General features: G+C 44.4%; 1 protein-coding gene across 1 annotated transcript in view; it reads left to right on the top strand.

Moving 5' to 3' along the window:
• Positions 1 to 18,868, top strand: part of LOC118408362 — a 55,645-nt gene extending 36,777 nt beyond the window's left edge. Inside the window, exons 15-23 of the mRNA XM_035809126.1 lie at positions 28 to 138; positions 207 to 320; positions 369 to 479; positions 1,396 to 1,537; positions 2,088 to 2,192; positions 2,641 to 2,892; positions 9,434 to 9,612; positions 10,202 to 10,368; positions 11,121 to 18,868. Of these exons, the coding sequence (XP_035665019.1) occupies positions 28 to 138; positions 207 to 320; positions 369 to 479; positions 1,396 to 1,537; positions 2,088 to 2,192; positions 2,641 to 2,892; positions 9,434 to 9,612; positions 10,202 to 10,368; positions 11,121 to 11,915 (1,976 nt within the window). The 3' untranslated portion in view covers positions 11,916 to 18,868. The remainder of the gene's footprint in view (positions 1 to 27; positions 139 to 206; positions 321 to 368; positions 480 to 1,395; positions 1,538 to 2,087; positions 2,193 to 2,640; positions 2,893 to 9,433; positions 9,613 to 10,201; positions 10,369 to 11,120) is intronic.
• Positions 18,869 to 21,010: the final 2,142 nt, after the last annotated feature.

The raw sequence follows: 21,010 nt of genomic DNA, 5'->3' as shown, positions 1-21,010 counted from the left end.
CGTAGACAGGTGTTGATCATGTACTAGTACCTGAGGGCCGGTACAACCTGATGGCGCCCACCCTGAACGGGGACAACAAGCATCCCTGGGCATGGTCCCGCTGTAGCTCACGGGCACTCAGCAACTTTCTGCGGGCCGGTAAGTACGATTTGTACCTGTTGTACCTGGCGTAGACAGGTATTGTTCATTTACTTGTGATACCAAAGTCACCCGGGAGGGCCGGTACAACCTGATGGCGCCAACCCTGAACGGGGACAACACGCACCCCTGGGCATGGTCCCGCTGTAGCTCACGGGCGCTCAGCACCTTCCTACGGGCCGGTAAGTACGATTTGTACCTGACTTAGACAGGTGTTGATCATGTACTAGTACCTGTGGGCCGGTACAACCTGATGGCGCCCACCCTGAACGGGGACAACACTCACCCCTGGGCATGGTCCCGCTGTAGTTCACAGGCGCTCAGTAACTTCCTACGGGCCGGTACGTTTTGCACCTGTTGTACCTGGTGTAGACAGGTGTTGCTCACGTACCTGCGATACCGAAGCTACCTCGAGTCTCTGTGGTCTCTGTCTTAGACAGGACAATATAACAAAAACTCAACAACATCTTACGGGCCGGTAAGTACGTTTTGTACCTGACGAAGGTGTTGATCATGTACCCGTGATACCGGAGCTACCCTTGAGTTTCTGGCTTACACAGGAACATATCACCAACTTCCTGCGCTGGTGCTAAGTATCTGATGTACCCGCATAAACGGAGCTATACAGATCCTGAAAACGGCCAGTATGCCGATTTGTTTTTAAATGAATGAATAAGGCTCAAACATACCTGGAGGTGCTCCGGTGCACGTAACCGTCTCTTCTCTTCCTGCAAGGAAAGATGCGCACCGTGGTCAATGGCAGCCAATAGCAACCAACAACAGCAAATTGAAGCTGTGTTATAGCGTGCTGTACGAAACAATAATAACTGTAGGTTTGAGAAAATGAAATCGAGGACTAAAATAGGCAACAGTTCTCTAAACTCGCACATCGGCGGGCAATCAACGGATAGCCAGCCTCTAACAGGTTCCGTGGATCATTGGTCAAATACTGAACTGGTAGAAATTAGACACATAGACTCCTCTAGGACACTATTCCCTCTTTTTGTCCAATTTCTACTACCTTGACCAACGATCTGTGGAGCCTGGAAGACGCTAACGGATAGCATTTACGCGTTCTTGTTGCTACATTACTTACCATAATGTTTTGTGTGTTCACCAGGGCGAGGAAGCTGCTCAGCCCATTATTTCCTCTATTCTGCCCAGTTTCTACAACTTGACCAACGATCCGAGAAGCCAGGTAGAGGCTAACGGATAAGTTACTACATTACTTACCCTAATGTTTTGTGTGTTCACCAGGGCGAGGAAGCTGCCTCCACGACCCCCCGACCGGCCCGGGCCGCAAGCTGCCGAGAGACCACCCCGGCCAGCTGTTCGCTGTGGACCATCAGTGCGAGCTGGTCTTCGGGAAGGGGTCCACACTCTGTCCATTTATGAGGGGGTAAGTCAAGGTCATGAGGGGGGTAAATTAAGATAATGAGGGGGTACGTAAAGGTAATAAGGAATCATAATCTCCAAGCTGATCTGAGACGCAGCAATCCCAGAAAAAAACCATCAGAATATCACTATTCTCCCCATTGGGCCAAATAGAATTAAAATTGTGTTATTATTATTGTCTAATTTCAATAAACAATCAATCAATCATTCATTCAATAAATCAATATCCTGTATACTTTAAGATTTCCTCATATTTTGGTGCTCGACAAAGATATCTTAACATGTAATCATACTCAAGCATCGCATGATTATGACAAGCAACAGCTTATGGAGATTCTTCTGCAAATTTCATTCAAAAGAAAAAAAGCAAAACAAGTTAAATGTCCAGAGACCATACCCAAATGGCTAACCCCTGTACCTCTCTCCAGGACCATCTCAGTGTACGTCTGTATATAGCCTGACAACAGTTTAAAAGTACAAAGTAACAGTTTAAAAGCTTTACTCCATTATAGTTGTACCACATAGCATGGCTAATCTCTGTACCCTCTCTTCAGGACCACCTGCTCCAAGCTGTGGTGTACGACCATGGTGAAAGGACAGCGGGTGTGCCAGACGTACCACATGCCCTGGGCGGACGGGACGTCGTGCGGGAGAAACAGGTGCGGACAGCCTATTGAACTCTCATAGTTCACAGCCTGTTACACTGGCTTCGCTGGACCACTCGTTTCATACAGTCTTTTTCAGAATGAACCACACATCATTATTTATGTGTATATACATGTCATTTTGCCTGAAATAAATGAAATAAAATTGTTACACGACAGTAGAGTGTTAACGTCTGATCATGTTGCCTATCATTGAGTATCATTGAGTATACGTAATCTTTTAACATGATCAATATCAACATCAACAGCATCACCATCAAAATCACCATCATTATCATCATCGTCGACATCATCATCATCACAATGTTCATCCTCATCATAAACATCGTTACCATAATGTTCATCGCCATCATTGTTGATCAACATCATCGTCGTCGTCATTGTCATCATCATTATTATCTATTGCCATCAAGCCAATGACATGTCTCCTATTTCTTTTCAGGTGGTGCCAGGAGGGTAAATGCACGGAAAAGCGGGAGGCTGTCCGTGTGGACGGCGGCTGGGGCCCGTGGGAGGCCTGGGGCTCGTGCAGCAGGACCTGCGGGGGCGGGGTGCAGGCCGCCCCGCGGAAGTGCGACAGCCCCGCCCCGAAGAACGGCGGGGACTTCTGCCGGGGCGAGGCGGTGAAGTACCGGTCCTGCCGCACGGACCCCTGCCCGGTCGCGCGCAGAAACGACGGCAAGGACACCTTCAGGTCAGTCCAGAACACTTCTTACGTTTTCATATCTGAGATAGATGGAGGTATTGTTTTGGATTACGGACACTGGGTCGATTGCGATGATATTTGGTATGTAAGTAGTTCTTGTCAGACAAAGGTCAGTCTTGATTTTGGACAGCCTTGTGGCTGTCCTTGGTACTGCAGCAGAACTTCCGGGTTTTGCATCTTTTGTCAAGAAGACGTGGTGTGAGTTTGGACCCGGTAGCACGTTGTTTGTTTGAACCGTTGAAAAGGGCATTGATAGAAAGCAGCACTAAATGTTGCAATTCAAACAGTCTTAAACACAGAGAATGAGCTTAGAGACTGGTGTTCGGTAGCACGTTGCTTACATGTACCTCAAACGACATGGAGAGAAAGGTCTGTATTTGCGGGACAACGTGCAATGATAGAAAGCAGTACTAATGTTGCAAAAACAGGCGTAAACACCGAGAATAAGTTAGATCCTTACATCTGCTTGAAGCTTGCTGTTCGGTACACGTAGTTTACCTATAACGACACGGAGAGAAAGGTCTGTATTTGCGGGACAACGCGCAATGACAGAAAGCAGTACTAATGTTACAAAAACAGGCGTTAACACCGAGAATGATCCAGATGCTTACATCTGCTTGGAGAGTGGTGATAGGTAGCAGTAGTTTACCTCTAACGACATGGAGAGAAAGGTCTGTATTTGCGGGACAACGCGCAATGACAGAAAGCAGCACTAAAGTTTCAAAAACAGGCGTAAGCACCGAGAATGATCCAGATCCTTACATCTACTTGAAGCTTGCTGCTCACGTAGTTTACCTCTAACGACATGGAGAGAAAGGTCTGTATTTGCGGGACAACGCGCAATGACAGAAAGCAGCACTAAAGTTTCAAAAACAGGCGTAAGCACCGAGAATGATCCAGATCCTTACATCTACTTGAAGCTTGCTGCTCACGTAGTTTACCTCTAACGACATGGAGAGAAAGGTCTGTATTTGTGGGACAACGCGCAATGACAGAAAGCAGTACTATTGTTGCAAAAACAGGCGTTAACATCAAGAATGATCCAGATCCTTACATCTGCTTGAAGCTTGCTGTTCGGTACACGTAGTTTACCTCTAACGACAGGGAGAGAAAGAGTTGTATTTGCGGGACAACGCGCAATGACAGAAAGCAGCACTAATGTTGCAAAAACAGGCGTTAACACCGAGAATGATCCAGATCCTTACATCTGCTTGAAGCTTGCTGTTCACGTAGTTTACGTCTAACAGTAGGGAGATAAAGAGCTTTATTTGCGGGACAACGCGCAATGACAGAAAGCAGCACTAAAGTTTCAAAAACAGGCGTAAGCACCGAGAATGATCCAGATCCTTACATCTACTTGAAGCTTGCTGCTCACGTAGTTTACCTCTAACGACATGGAGAGAAAGGTCTGTATTTGTGGGACAACGCGCAATGACAGAAAGCAGTACTATTGTTGCAAAAACAGGCGTTAACATCAAGAATGATCCAGATCCTTACATCTGCTTGAAGCTTGCTGTTCGGTACACGTAGTTTACCTCTAACGACAGGGAGAGAAAGAGTTGTATTTGCGGGACAACGCGCAATGACAGAAAGCAGCACTAATGTTGCAAAAACAGGCGTTAACACCGAGAATGATCCAGATCCTTACATCTGCTTGAAGCTTGCTGTTCACGTAGTTTACGTCTAACAGTAGGGAGATAAAGAGCTTTATTTGCGGGACAACGCGCAATGACAGAAAGCAGTACTAATGTTACAAAAACAGGCGTAAGCACCGAGAATGATCTAGATCTTACATCTGCTTGGAGAGTGGTGATAGGTAGCACGTAGTTTACCTCTAACGACATGGAGAGAAAGAGCTGTATTTGCGGGACAACGCGCAATGACAGAAAGCAGTACTAATGTTGCAAAAACAGGCGTTAACATCAAGAATGAGTTAGATCCTTACATCTACTTGAAGCTTGCTGTTCGGTACACGTAGTTTACCTCTAATGACAGGGAGAGAAAGGTCTGTATTTGTGGGACAACGCGCAATGACAGAAAGCAGTACTAATGTTGCAAAAACGATCTTTAACACACAGAATGAGCTAGATCCTTACATCTACTTGAAGCTTGCAGTTCGGTACACGTAGTTTACCTCTAATGACAGGGAGAGAAAGGTCTGTATTTGCGGGATAACGTGCAATGACAGAAAGCAGTACTAATGTTGCAAAAACAGGAGTAAACACCGAGAATAAGTTAGATCGTAACATCTGCTTGAAGCTTGCTGTTCACGTAGTTTACCTATAACGACATGGAGAGAAAGGGTTGTATTTGTGGGACAACGCGCAGTGTCTGAAAGAAGTACTATTGTTACAAAAACAGGCGTAAGCACCGAGAATGATCTAGATCTTACATCTGCTTGGAGAGTGGTGATAGGTAGCACGTAGTTTACCTCTAACGACATGGAGAGAAAGGTCTGTATTTGCGGGACAACGCGCAATGACAGAAAGCAGTACTAATGTTACAAAAACAGGCGTTAACACAGAGAATGATCCAGATCCTTACATCTGCTTGAAGCTTGCTGCTCACGTAGTTTATCTCAAACGACATGGAGAGAAAGAGCTGTATTTGCGGGACAACGCGACCAGGTTTACTACAACACCGGCACAATGGGCGCAGAAATAAATCTGTTTAACCAGGTGGGCGGCACATGGGGGGCCCATTCTCTCACCTGATAATGTTGCTTATTGGACATTATGAGAAGTTTGGGGAGGTCCTAGGGACACATGTAGCTAATTTGCGAATTCCATAGAAGCGGGGTCACTGTGCTTGAAGATATTTAACAAATATCTCAACGGTTTTTTCAGTGGCCTTTCAATGATCGCGAAGTCCTTCCTATGACCCCTTAATGCTCTTTCGTTGATTGCCAAATTCTTCAAAAGATCTGAATGATTGACAAAACCTTTCAATGAGCTCTCAATGATATTTCAATGATCTCGATGACGAATGGCTTTTTGGTCCACCATCCGTTGTGCAGAAATGGTGCTGATGGAGGCACATATATAGCAGTGAATCTAAACCAAGTTTCATTCTAACGCTTCGCTTTAAACCGGTACTGGGTTTAAACAAGGAACCTGGTTTTATAGGTGTTATTGCAGGGATGGTGTTTTTGGGGGCACGTACTCTCCACACAGGGATTGGAGGAATACATTGTAACTGGATTAATATTGATAAACTTTTTCTGCATGTCAGTCGATCTCATATTACTAGTATACCCGTCAGTCACATTATCCACGATCTTCGGGCGTATCGATGGAAGGTCGGTCATATCTAAGATCCACAGAGGGTTGCGCATATTTTTCACCTGAAAACCGCCCCTGTCACATATAAGCCATACTTTGTACCTTGTACAATTGCTGTGCAATAAAGTATACGCGAGGCTCGGGCGATTGCCGCAGACTCATCGTCCGATCGATTTTCGCCAAATGTGACAGGGTATAAAGAAAACGAGTATAATTAGAAGGTAATGGCATGTCCCTGTCACGTCTGCTACCATGTCCCTCCCAATGTATGCATGTATGTTTGGGCTAGAACCTGGACAGTCAGATCAACCGGGACTCCTGCATCTGTGCTATTGAAAACACAACGCCGCTTGTGATGGCGGGATCACCTGAGGTCACCAGTTATCGGTCCGATCCAGCAGAGGGGGTGCGGGAAAAGCGGCCTAAATCGGACTTAATCCCCATTAATCCACCCGGGGAACCCAGAGGGCTGCGCGTCAAGATGGCGCCGATTCAGCCTCCTGGTCCAAACATCTTCCTCTTAATTCCGTGTAACCAGACTTAAATATTTTGTCTCCTTTCAAACTTCATTTGTTAGAATCTATAGTATAGCCCGTTAGATTGGAACCAAGAGGCAAACCTACACTGGTTGAGCTATTCAGTTTTATCGCCATCAATTTGTAGCTTCGAAGAAGCTATCATTCCGTTTGTTGGCCCCCCTTTAACTAATATGTACAGAAAATTATAACAGGAAGATTTAGACACACAAGCCGAAGAGGCTCGGCTGGCGTCACTCCACCGTAAGGGAAGTTCCCAAAGACACAACGTTGTGGTGATTCCGAGCTCAACGCTCTACCGCTACTAAATTCAGCTACGCCACAACAACGCCGACGTAAAATAACAAAACACACCAAAAACTAGTACTGTCCTTGCCATGTCGCTGTGATGCACAACTGTAGCAATGTGGTTTGGGGTAGTCACAATTGTATGAAACTCAAACCTACAGTACTGATAACAAATTCTTGACGTTTCATCCATGTCATGTGACTTACACAACGTCACGTATCTGCCACGAATCCACATTTTGTTCCTACGCTACTGTCGCAATTTGTAGTGAGTAAGTGGCGAATGTAAAGAGCCATCTGTAACAAGTTATTCGTGTATGTCCTTCACTTCGTCTCTGTTGATTTAATATGGAAACATCTGCATAGCAGTTGATGAAAAGTAAACAGTTGGTTTGAAATGTTACCAACACTTCTGCACGTATGCAGAATAAGTAATGTCATTGAGTGTTCTTTTCCACAAGTGTGGTGGGTTCTTTATTAACGTGCTCGAGGTGAGACTCCCTTCAAAGTTGTTACTTGGAGCTGCTGGTTTCACCATCTGCGAGGACGTACTTGCTAGGTTCTCATTTTCACCAGAGTCGGGTGATAAAATAGGTGTTAAGTGCCTATCCCAAGGGCACAACATCGGGCATGCTGGGATTGACAAAAATGAGCACCCAGCTTCGGCTAGGACGTTAAATGGAGGTCCCGATTTTGGGGAGAGCCACACCCCGGGCACACACCACACTTATCGAAAAGAGAAGGGGTTTTTCCCGGTGTGAGTGGATCAAACCATTCCGGCTAAATGGGGTAGACCGTAGAGAATTTCCTCCTTTCTTCAAAAGCCCTGCTTAGCCTATTGAGTCTATGAGCCGAGCTTGCTGAAGCGCGATGTTTCTGATTTAGGGAGAAGAGATGCTGCCACAGTCAGCGTAGTTCAGTGCCTAGAAGTGGTCAATGGCCTTGCACTGAGCAAACTCGTTAAGGCGCGGTCACACGGGTGGGATCGTCTTACGATCGCTAACTTGGGGCATATTTTAGGACAGCCATGCATGCGTCCTACAATGTTCAGCTGTCTTTCTACACAAAACGCTCTCTTGGATCCATGTGGGTGGTTGGCTCTGTCACTGCCTGCTTAAAAATCCTATCATCAAAATCGAACGACGATCGAACGACCTACATGTGACCGTGCCTTTTCATACCCCCCTCACATTAGGCGCGATTCGATCGGACGACGAGTCTGCGAGCTGTAAATTACGAGGAGGCATGACCCTGACGGGAAGGGGGAACTCTGCCATTTCTTCGTCGGCATCAGGGTCATGCCTCCTCGTAGTTTAGAGCTCGCAGACTCGTCGTCCGATCGATTTTCGCCTTATGTGAGGGGGGTATTACAAAACCCCGTCATGTTCCCACTCTCTCTCTGCACCACGTGTGTGGCCAGTGTTGAGGCTACATAACCTGTCCACCCTACAAACAGACCTGAAGTGTAGCAACACGTATCCGATGGTTTGGTATAAACAGCAAAGTCTTTCACCATTTAAGTGGTACAAACACGTGGCAAGGTGTTGCAATATTGTCGCAAGGAAACAAAAGGGGCATTTTGTATTGCGGTACAGGTGCACCGACAGGTGTGAACTCTAAGGAGGGTAAAGTCACACACCTGTCCAGCCAAGGCCAGACGTCGTGTTTTTGCCACATTTGTGTAACATTTGCTACACAGATGGGGACGATATGTGGCAATGTCTAGACAGAATGCGCCTACCAATGGAAACCCAAGCGGGGTCCGCACTGGTATTACGTCATCCATGTAGCGTGTGAACGGGATAGTTAATGAGGTCATTGCCCCCTACAACAGATTCTTGTGTTTATACTTTGTCTGTAGCCTTTACCAGGCTCCACATGTGATCGGAAAAATAGTAGAAATTGGCCAAATAGGCAGATAACATGCCAGAGGAGTTACTAGTAGCCGACCAAAAAGTACCGTAGCCGACATAGGTCGTGCAAATTGTCTACAAGGGGTACTCGAGAGTAATAAATGAAATATGATATAATGAAATATGATATTATCACCTTATGGTATAGATATGACAACAAAAATGAGCGATCATGAATCCTGATGAAGATGTCTTGAATATCACATGTAGGTGACAAGAGAGAGTTCCATTGTTTGAAGAAAGAAGTTGTTGTAGGTGTCAATAGACTTACGAAGTTTTACTGGGGCCTTCGTTGGCGTTACGTCATCCATGTAGCGCCTGACTGGGACCGTTTAAGCGGTCAATGCCCCCTTTTCAAGAAACACAATAGATTTTTCCTTTTATGCAATGTCATTTGATATTGTGTACACACACACACACACACACACACACACATAAATAATATAACAGGAAGAAAACTGTTGAAGGTGCCATGACTTACGAAGTTTCCACTAATCTTGGCACCATACAGAGAGGAGCAGTGCGGAAAGTTTGACGGCCAGCACTTCAACATTAACGGGCTGAACAGGTACACGCGCTGGGTGCCCAGGTACTCAGGTGTGTCGCTTAAGGACAGCTGTAAACTCACCTGTAGGGTTGCCGGGACAACCACGTTCTACACGCTCAGAGAAAAGGTGAGAAATAACCATTGTAGTTTGTTTCTTTTGAATAAAAGGTAAACCGCATATGGGCACAACACACAAGTTTCATACAGTACGTAAAAGTTGCGTTATGCTAAGGTCACATTTCCAAAGCGGGGCCCGACCGGGATGTGTTTGGAAACTAAAAATAAAATCATTAAGGATGATACACAGATTTTGCTTATGACCCTTTTATTAAAAGACTTGTGTATTCTGTTGTCTTTTATATTATACTTTTATATTATACTTTTCATTACTGAAAGCTGATTGTCCAGGCCACGGTTTGGTGTAATAATGTGACCGTAGCATATGACCTTCGCATCATTGGAAGGACCATTACCCTCATTGATGAATGTAGTGGGTTCTTTAACACGCCATCTAAGTCAAGTTGGTGCTGGTGACTAATTTTCTACGTTCTGTGTGTTTTGTAGTCGGGCCCCAAATTTGAAAGTGTGACAGTAGCATAAGACCTTTCACACTGGAGAAGACCTCCGCCCTCATTGATGAGTGTGGTGGGTCCTTTACTAACACATCATATATTAAGCTAAGTTAGTGAAAACTTCTAACACATTTTTACCATTCCGCCCTTTCCCAGGTAGTAGACGGCACCCCGTGCGGGCCTGAGATCAGTGGAGTCTGTATCCAGGGCCAGTGTCAGAAGACGGGCTGTGATAACATCCTCGGCTCCACCGCCAAACGCGACAAGTGCGGCATCTGCGGCGGGCGAGGAGCGTCATGCTCCAAAGTCTCAGGATCCTACAACAAGGTCTGCTTTTTCTTTTATTTATTCAACAAACCTATAGTGATTGATGAGCTACAAGATGAAGACAAGACTGAAGTCAGTCAAAGGAGGGAGTTTCTCCTTATACCTCCCTCACATTAGGCGAAAATCGATCGGACGACGAGTCTGCGAGCTCTAAATTACGAGGAGGCATGACCCTGACGGGAAAGGGGGAACTCTGCCATTTCTTCGTCGGCAGCAGGGATCATGCCTTCTCGTAATTTAGAGCTCGTGGACTCGTCGTCCGATCGAGTTTCGCCTAATGTGAGGGGGTATTAGGAATACTTAGTAGTGAAGTTGTCCTAACATGAGAAATAGTTATGTGGAGACAAAGTGACGCAGCACTCAAATTGTACAACCTGCTCTAAGGTCTCCAGATCCTACAACAATGTCTATTTATTCTTTCATTTATTTTAGTAAAAAAAAAGATAATTGTAATCCAAACATGATTTAGATATGAGTGACATTTACGAACGAGCCTTATGAGATAGTGACATATTCAACCGGTTTTTCCAGTAAGGCCTACGTCACATTTCCAAAAGACCTACACAAGACGTAAAGAGAAATGTAGTCGTGTTTTGTGTTTATTTTTACGTAAACATTTTTATTTTTCGTTTCCACAAACAACCAACCAGGCTCCGGTGTAGAAATGTGACGTTAGCCTAAGATGTACTTGTACTGAACTACCATGCTTTTACATAGGATTTAGGCAACTTTTATATCTTTTGCATTGATAGGTTGGTTACGGCTACCGCACGGCGCTGGAGATTCCTGCCGGATCCACGCGTATCGAGATCCGCCAGGTGTCCTACAACGGGAAAAAGGTGGACGGGAACTACCTCGCTGTTCGCAACGACAAGGGGAAATACTTCATCAACGGGGGATACGTCATCCGCATGGCTGCTGTGGACGAAGTCGACATCGGAGGTGCTGTGTTATCCTACAGTGGTTCCGATACTGTGGAGGAGAAAGTGTCCATACGCGACCGGACGCAGGAGAAGTTGATCATCGAAGTCATATCATCAGAGTATGCTCCACCCCAGGTGAAATTCTCGTATCTCGCGCCGAAGTCGTCCACGCAGTTCGCGTCCGAGGCGAGCCAGAGAGAAAACACGCGGACAAGAACTCGTATGCTCGCCCCTCAGGCACCTACAAGACCCAGTCCCAATGTAGGACGATCTACGTGGTACACCGGGTCCTGGGGAGGGTGTTCTAAGTCGTGCGGGCACGGGGAGAAGAGACGGAGTGTCCAGTGTATGGACCAGTACGGGCGGCCGAGCAGAGGCTGCAACAATGCAGAAAAGCCTGCCGAAACCGCCCGGTGTTACGCGAGCCGCTGCGGGGAGTGGATATACGGGGGTTGGAGCGAGTGTTCCAAACCGTGCGGGCGGGGAGTACAGCTCAGACTGGTCGGCTGTAGGCTCACGAACGGAGCGATAGGCCCCGATAGAGAGTGCGACTTGAACACGAGACCTTCGGACTCGCAGGAATGCAACACTTCGTCTTGTTCCTCCCGTCGGTGGTACAGATGACGACGGGAGAGCTCTTAGTGCTCTTGAACTTGACTTCTAGGATTCTTTAAAAAGTTCACGACTTGGCCAAGCTCCTTGAGAATCTACAAACACTCAAGGAAGAGCATCCCAAGGAATGTGAGAACAAGCCTTAAGGAGGTGCGAAGTAAGAAAGAGTGAAGGACACAGACTTCACAATCTTGGCCTTAAGATTGCGGCACAGGTATGTGACAGACAAAAAAGAGGCCACAGTGATGTACAGAATTCTTTCTATTTGGCAATGTTGAAAACATGTCTGTCAAAAAGTCAAATACTGCATGGCAGCCTCAGACCTCACAAAATGTCAGTAAGAATACGACGCCCTGTACATACTGTTACACCATCTCAAACTTACTTGTTATAGTTGGAGAGAATTGAGGAATATGTACTGTCAACAAAATGGCTGCAAGCCAACTCAGAGAGCAACCTTTCATGTGAATATTCACAGCCCGATATTGGCTGGTAGACTTCTTATTAACATGCAATGAATCTCAGAGTGTCACCCATTGAGGCATGTGTTCACAGATCTGACTGGTACAGTTTTAAGATATCTCCGCTCTCCTTGGAGCAAGTGTTTCTTCGGACTGGGTGTTTCTCATAACAAAGGGAATAATATTAGTGCCTTTCTCATTGGGGCCTGCCTGAGATTTGAACCCATAACCTTTCGATCGACAACCACCAGAGCACCCTGCCATCCCTTGTGCTTATGACTTATACAGCAACTGACTGTAGAGTTGTTCCGAACACGCCACCTTTCCTGGGTGCTGGAGAGACCCCAGACTGCCCTGACGATGTCCAGGACCCTGCTCTTGTGTACGTGAGCGTTCCCAGTCTGCTACTTAATGAAATGTTCTCATGTCAGTCACCTTTCGGCAGGCCCACTCTCGGTAGCCTGGTAACCACACCATCGGGCACTCGCCGTTTTCTCTACGGTGCTGTAGTGGCAGCCGGCCCGTCCAGTTAATCAGCGCAGGTCGGGGAAACTTTTACGGGGTTTGATTAGGTCTTGAAAACTCAAAAGGCCGGCTACAAGCTCTAGTGGCGAAATACCAAAAGACCGGCTAATCATACAGGCTCACAGAAGCACCCCAAAGCCGACTAGCGGATACTGGTGACCAGGCTAACTCTCGGGGAGGTGGTCTGCCGTGTGTGGTGAAGAAGGACGGAGATAAAACGGCGCGGTGAGGAATAGCAGACTCTGCTCGCGTGTGCAACGGACGTCCTGTGATATCCTGGCCTCATGCACGGCGGGGACATTAGCCAAGATGATGCAATATCTCTTCTGGCAGGAAAATGTCTCTAAACACATGTAGTTGTCAACGCAGTTGATTTCAAGGGCGTGTCTACTATGAAAAGTGAAAAAAGGCGGCTATGATTAAGCCAACGACAAAACAAATCACAAATATCTTTTGCTGGCTCTTTTTTACGCTATCATCAGCTCTCTTGAGGATTCAGAAAAATACATGTAGTTGTCATCAGCTCTCTTAAGGATTAAAGTTTGCAAAGGAAAGTCCACATATCTTGTGAGTACACTTGAGACAAATGCGGAGTCTAAGGAGGAAGTCTTAGCTGTCATCTTGAAATTTCCCCGAGGACCACAGATGGAATCTTTGCCACAAATATCCTGCATGTGGCAGGCTAGATCACAGGAACAACTTTAAGGAGTCTTAGCTGACGTCTTGAAATTTCCTTGAGGACCACAGATGGAATCTTTGCCACAAATATCCTGCATGTGGCAGGCTAGATCACAGGAACAACTTTAAGGAGTCTTAGCTGACGTCTTGAAATTTCCTTGAGGACCACAGATGGAATCTTTGCCACAAATATCCTGCATGTGGCAGGTTAGATCACAGAAACAACTTTAAGGAGTCTTAGCTGACGTCTTGAAATTTCCTTGAGGACCACAGATGGAATCTTTGCGACAAACATCCTGCATGTGGCAGGCTAGATCACAGGAACAACTCCAAGGCTTTTTGGGAATATTTGGCAGGACCATTATCTACTTCTTGGGGTGGCAGCAAGTGAGGGATAAACCTTGGTCATTACCCGGATATTCTGAGGACTCAAACCTGGTGACAACACCAACACTTGTTTGTTAGAGTCAGAAGAACCCGATACCTGTACCTCGAACTGCCGCAATTTGTGGTGATTCTGTTGCTGTATTCTATCAAAAAATGTTGAACACAATTGCAACATCGTGACACTACTACCTGCAACACATTCTGATCATGAGGAACTACAACTTGAACAGTCAAATTCATAAGTCTGTGTTATCAAAAAAGGAATTTCAAAGTTGAAGGACATGACAAGAACATGGATGCAATGGTACATCATCACTTGCAACATCATCACAATGTTCCAGAGTGCCACAGGATGCAACAACTGTCACAGCTGGAGGAGTTTGCTGTAATAAAAACACAACTTATACTGTCTGTACAGTTTGTGTCAGAGTTGCAGCTCGACAGTGATAAGTGTACATCATGTGAGCAGCAATGTCCATCAGCCAGTTGTACTTCATCTGGGACTACTTGAATGTCAAGTTGAAGCCCATTTCCAAAGGATGATAAACAGTGCTGTAACAACAGGAATACTGTGAAAGGTTCAGAAGAAGAAGAAGATTGCTGCACAGTTTGTTTCAGCTGAACTATAGTACTGCACAAGTCCACTAGCCAGTTGTACTGTATCTGGGACTACTTGAATGTCAAGTTGAAGACTATTTCCAAAGGATGATAAACAGTGCTGTAACAACAGGAATACCGTCTGTGTGCGTCAGAAGAAAATCGATTTGTGACAGAGTTGCAGCTCAACAGAGTACTGCTCAATGTCTACTATTCAGTTGTACTACATCTCGGACCACTTGAAGACTATTTCCAAAGGAGTATAAACAGTACTGTAGCTGAGCAACAGGAATACCGTCTGTGTGCGTCAGAAGAAATCGGTTTGTGACAGAGTTGCAGCTCAACAGAGTACTGCTCAATGTCTACTATTCAGTTGTACTACATCTGTGACCACTTGAAGACTATTTCCAAAGGAGTATAAACAGTACTGTGACACCAACAGGAATTCTGTGTGAGTGCTTCAGAAGAAAACGGACAGTTTGTGACAGAGTTGCAGCAGCCTCCAGCAGCTGGCCGGCCTCAGTATCAGCCGCTATGACGTGCCTCAGTCTGCAGACCTCCTCACCGCCACGGGCGTCCTCGGTAATGTTGAAAGCTACATCCTAGTCAGGTCCTGTCACTCCGTATCACTTCCACCGGGGGCACCAGCTGGACAATACCAAAATATCTCTAAAATGTTTTTGAAAAGATTCTCACCTTCTATAACGAGCTTTGGCATCAGTGAATCTCTATGACGTCCATCTAAATCCATGCAAATTTATGACATGATTTTTGTGCTCGTCTTTGTTCAGCTCTATTGCCGTTACCCATCTGAAGTGATAGGGACTTCTAATGTCCTAGATATGTCAATTAATTTATTTCTGCTTTGAACCTTCTTGATACATGACTGCCATTACATACTATTACTTACATAAGTGGTTGTAACATGTCTGTAAGTGTTGTTTAATAAGTTCAAACAAAATTGTCATTCCTCATTGTACTTCCATGCTCCAATGGAAAGGGTTGCAGTTCCCAGGATAAAAACCCTGCAGTTGCAAGTTGCAGTCCCCTCTATCTTAAGAAAACGAGCTTGGAAATTCCCTGGTACATTGAGCCTGTATAATCATGCTGTACATACTATTTGTACAACTTGTTGAAACTGGTGGAAGAATAGCTTTGCAGTAAGCCAAACTGAAACTTTCAGCTAAACATAACAGAGACACTGATTTGTTTTTTGTAAAACATCCAAAAATCCAGGTGACAAAGGCAATTTTCTACCCATTAACTCTTAAACTCTTAAGTTGACCACCCAGTGTAGGCAATCTCTTCTCTGTCTTCTGTCATTTAGATGCTTAAGTGAAAGTTAAATCTGAGATCCAGACAATGAAAACACTTGAGACACACAGAACTTGTTGTGTACATCCTAACAAAAGACACTCTGTCCCACTGAGAGCTGGAACACAAAAACACACAGTTGCAGCAAAGTCCCAACATCAACACCCTCTTCCCAAACACCCTGGCTTCCGTCAGGCTGTGGCTAGCGGAGAGAGGTTGAGTAATTGAAACATAATATACAACTTGACATGGCTTGTACCGCTTACTTCTCTCTTTCTTCCAAGAAGTGGAGAGTAAAACTGAATCAGTCCCAGGAAACACAAGCTAGTGTGACCGCAGGATTGTGATAATGGACTGTTTATAACTGTGATAAGCTCCCAACTTGTTAAAACATCAAAAGATACGCCTGAAAAACAATGTACAAAATAGCGGAAACGTAAAACAAGATTGCGCAACAATGTGACCCTATCGAGGACTCAGCAAACGTTTGTCGCCTTCCCCATGCAGTGCTACTTGACCTGTAACTTATACAAAGCTGGTGCCAAAATAAGGAAAGCACCAACAAAGACAAAGTTGAAATCACAAAGATCTTGCAACTGTTTCCCAGTATTTCTAGTATCTAAAAATATTACCAATCTTTGCTCTATTAGTGATTGGCAGAATGACTTTTAACAATTGATTTTATCAATTTTAGATAGGTTGTAAAATTCATACAGTTTCCATCTGTTAAGAATCTGAAAAGAAATAGTTTAGAAATATTTCAACTTTGATCTGCTGCCGTTGATGACATACAGATTAAACATGAGTTTTGTAAGTTAAACATGTTCTCTTTCATGACCATGATAAATTACCCCAAACCTGAGGGGACCTCCCCTACACTGGTTTGCTAACCCCTGACTCCAATAATACTCCTCAAGCAACCCAGCCAGGCCACAGGGGGCCTGCATATACCCTGTTATGTAGCGTGTTAACAGCCATTCTACTTGTAATTCCACATGATTTTTTGCTAGGCAGCTCAAAATTCGCGTAGAGTGTAACCAGTGAATTCTATGTCAAGTTAACATATTTGGTGCCTGAATTTAGCATTAAGCAAAGTCAGAATGTCTATATAGCACTTAATCCCATCGCCTCTCCATATCCAAAGGTAGCCCCCCATACACACCCCCTACATGTATCATGGGTTCAGTGAATTCTAATGAACATATTTGGTGCATACATTTTGAGTTAAGCAAAGCCAGAACGCCCATTTTATCAGCCTCGCCATGTGCATGTCTGAAGGTAGCACCCCATGCATGCTCCCTACCATGGGTCTGGGCCATGTAGGGACAGAGGTATGGAAGTCAGTGTAAGGTAGCCCCCCATATACATCCCCTACCATGGGTACAGGCCATGTAGGGACAAAGGTATGGAAGTCAGCATTCCATGCAGAAATTCCAGGAGAATCTGTCAGCAGCTGGGTGGAAGGAAGCTGAGAATGGGGAAAAGTGTGTAATATAAGCCACATGTAGCTCTCAGCATTTCACGGCCCAAAGACTGGCAATGGTTTGCATATGTCCACTTATAGGGGGAGTGAGCTTTAAGAAATGGTACATTGAGCCTGTCATGTCATACCGTACATAACATCTGCACAAGTTGTTGAAAGGGATGGTAGAATAGCTTTCCAGTAAGCCAAACTGAGAGTATCAGCTAAACGTAACAGAGACACTCATTTTTTTGGTAAAACATTAAAAAATCCAGATGTCCAAGGCAAAAGCATCTGTAAAATGCTTCGATGGATAACGTTTATGTGGGGTCATGTGGCATAACTGTAAGGTGTTTGGCCCAGGACAATAAAGTCCTGGGTTTGAATCATGACATGCCACTGATGTTGTGCCTTTGGAAAATGCACTTTACACGACTTTCCTCACTCCACCTAGGTGTGAAAATGGATCCCTGACTTTTTTTTGCCTAATATAAGCTCCAAGGGCATTAAGTTTTCAATATGTAGTGCCATGATACAATGTTCAATTCATCAAATCAAACCATTCATTTTACTAAAATTAATGAATGTTAAACATTGATTTTTCCAAATGAACTGGAATTCTTTACCTCCTATTTTTTCACTCCAAATTGACAAACTAGAAACAGGAGTATAGAGTGCTACCATGTGGTCTTGGCCGTGGGGCAGCATTCTCCTTCCCAGGATAGATCTGGAGCAGATTCTCTTCCCCAGGGCACTGTATAAACCTCTCAATGAGACCATAAATCTCGCCACTTTCAGCAGATGGCCACATTGCAGAACTGCCACAAATCCAGACATTGTAGCAAAGTCTGTCTGATGGAAAACAGCTTTAGATTGAAAAAGATAAAAATCTTGACAATGGCCTTGTAGAACGATGAGATCATAAATCACCCTGTATCAAAATGATCCTATTAAAAGGCTTTTATTTTTTTGCCTCTTTAGAGTTCTAATATCTAAATGTCCTGACATGATCTTTTAGAGTAAAAAAGCTGTCAAGGATTGCTGAGAATATAAAAGCCCACAATTTTCTAGGCCTTAAAGATGAGGAGTTTATATCATGAATTGCAATAATTGCTCGACACAGGGAAAAAAATTTAACCTCACTGTTCTGTTTGTTTTTAACTTTCTTCCTGCTGTCTTACCCTGCAACCTATACATATTCGATGAGAAACAGCTACCTTAGCATGCTGGTTGTTAAATCTCTGTAGAAACCCATTGATAAATCATGTTCTGGTGGCCTTACATGGAGACTTTAGGTATGCTTTGATCCTGTCATAGTTACAGGCAGTGCTGGAGACTCACAGACAAATGTGGAGTTAGAAGTGACAACTCCATGACATTCTCGCTTGTCAAACTGGCCCCTAACAAGCCAGCAACAGGAAAACTGCCGTAAGGGGTAGGGTTTAAGTTGGAAAACGTGCTGCTATGTTTGGCACTTATCAGGGAGAGAGCGATAAAAAATCACACAGCTGAGAGACACTCTCTCAGTTTGATTGGGTCAAATGAGGGTGCTGATTGGTCCCTACAAATGAGCGAATTAAGGAATTTTAAAAAAAGCTTTGGGTTGGTTCGTGATTTTCAACGTTGGCTTCAACGTTGGCTGGGTTCTCTTGTACTGGGAAAGGGAGTTTGCCGAGGAAGGGAGTTTGCTGTGAAAGGGAGTTTGCCGTGATAGCGATTTTGCCCCGTCCCGACGCCAACGTTGAAAATCGCGAACCAACGACCCCCCTCAATAAAATCCAACCCCGTTTGAAGACTGCAAAGGAGTCTATATCTTGCCACCCTCTGTCGTACAACCAGGTGAACATATTGCCAGAAAGTTTAAAAATAAAATGAAATGAAAAGTTTGACTTGATCCTAATCCTCCAGGTGAAACTAGGTCACATTTCTGGGGACAGCTCAGGTGCTTCCAGCTGGGACGCTAAAAATAGCTCATTACTCATCAGGAGACCCAAAAATAGACTCGCACCAAGAAACACACATTCCTTGGAGAAATTCCTTCAAGACACCTGAGCTGAGGAGATCGGGTTACGTTTGAGGAGGATCTTCGTGGAGCAGTTTCAGAAGCATCCGTCTGTAAAAGAAATGTTTTAAATTGTGATTTCTCTGTGCCATGAAAATACAGCTGGCTTTAAAGCTGTCAGTCTCAATTTACGACATTTATCTGAACATTTGGAAGCAAAAGGTTTACATTTGAATTTTTCTTCCATTCAATGGTTGAAAAAAACGCAATATGCTTGAATATTCTTTATACATAGCAATGTGGCACCAATGAAACCTGGAGCAAGAAAAATAAAATCTGTTATTCATCATAGCAATATGATTCAAACTCTTGATTCAGTGCACCAATTCACAATGTCTAGCCAATGCTGATGAATGCATGCATTGAAGAATTCGAATATAAAGTAACCTTCAAACATACATATGAAGGGAACCTGAAAATCCAGTCTTAACGTCAAAGTCAGCATTAGACTACTCAAAATGGTCGCCTTATCCCCAAAATGCGCTCTGTAAACTCCCCAATCCAATTTCCTTGAGAGTGGATTAAAACTGGACAGAGAAATTGAGATAAAATCAGAAACTTGTCCGCAGGAGCCAAAATGTTGACAGGACCTGACGCTATAAGACTTTTTGACGACCTCAACGGTGACCTTTTGAAGTGACCTTGTGCAGATTAAATGTAGGTTAAACCGCAACCATGACCCAAGGTCAAAAATGGGTCGCTTCCATTGATACATTTAGATGTTTTAATAAATTGTATGGAAGTTTTAATGAGCGTTTAAAAGCGCCGACTCTAAACGGATCGCATAAGTGACGAGTGTTTTGTTCCGCAGACTTAACTCCCAAAGCTAACAAAATACACAAGAAATGTTTTCAACAGATGAGGGGAGGCGCTTTACATACTGTACATGCTGGAAATGTGGAAACGTTCGAGGTGCTGGTTGTTTTATTTTCGAACTAAACTCTCCATTGGGAAATAATGACGCCACTATTTCCTTTTCATAACTGCACTATCTGCACCACAGCATTGTTTAAATGCAGCAGGTAAATTGCGTCTTTTTTCAATCATCATCCTTTACACCACATAATACATGAATTCTAAGACTTGTGCTTGTTCAAGAGTCGTTTTTATCTCCAAGATTCTTTATACCTTTAAAAGATGAACATTTCAAGAACCGGAAACTTAATCCAGGTCTTAACCAGGTGCTTAAGAATCTCCGATCAGTAATGCTGGACAGAAACGAGTGGAGACACAGGTGTCACCTCCAAGAGGATGAACTGAACTGAACTGAACTGAAGAATCTATGTCTTTCTTCAATACTGACAGTATGGTGACCACATTTCTTCTAAAAACTTGTCCAAAAGACATTTACTTTTCTCCAAGATTCCCTGTATTTCTTAAAGATGTACATTTCAAGAACCCGAAACCTGATCCAGCTCTCAAGCAGCCACTTAAGGCTCCCATCTTTTTTCTGCGGCCGTGCGGCCCTACCCTCAAAAGACAGGGCTCGAAATCCTTTTTTCTGCATACATGTACCTGCACTGGTGCAGGCAGCATTGAAAATTAGCTGCACCAGACAAATTTTACCTGCACCACTCTGAATTTAGGAAGTATGGATCATACTAAAATTGTACTGAAACCA

The sequence above is a fragment of the Branchiostoma floridae genome, unplaced genomic scaffold (genome assembly GCF_000003815.2).
Source record: "Branchiostoma floridae strain S238N-H82 unplaced genomic scaffold, Bfl_VNyyK Sc7u5tJ_1578, whole genome shotgun sequence".
NCBI lineage: Eukaryota > Metazoa > Chordata > Leptocardii > Amphioxiformes > Branchiostomatidae > Branchiostoma > Branchiostoma floridae.
This window is presented reverse-complemented; position numbering and strand designations above follow the sequence as displayed.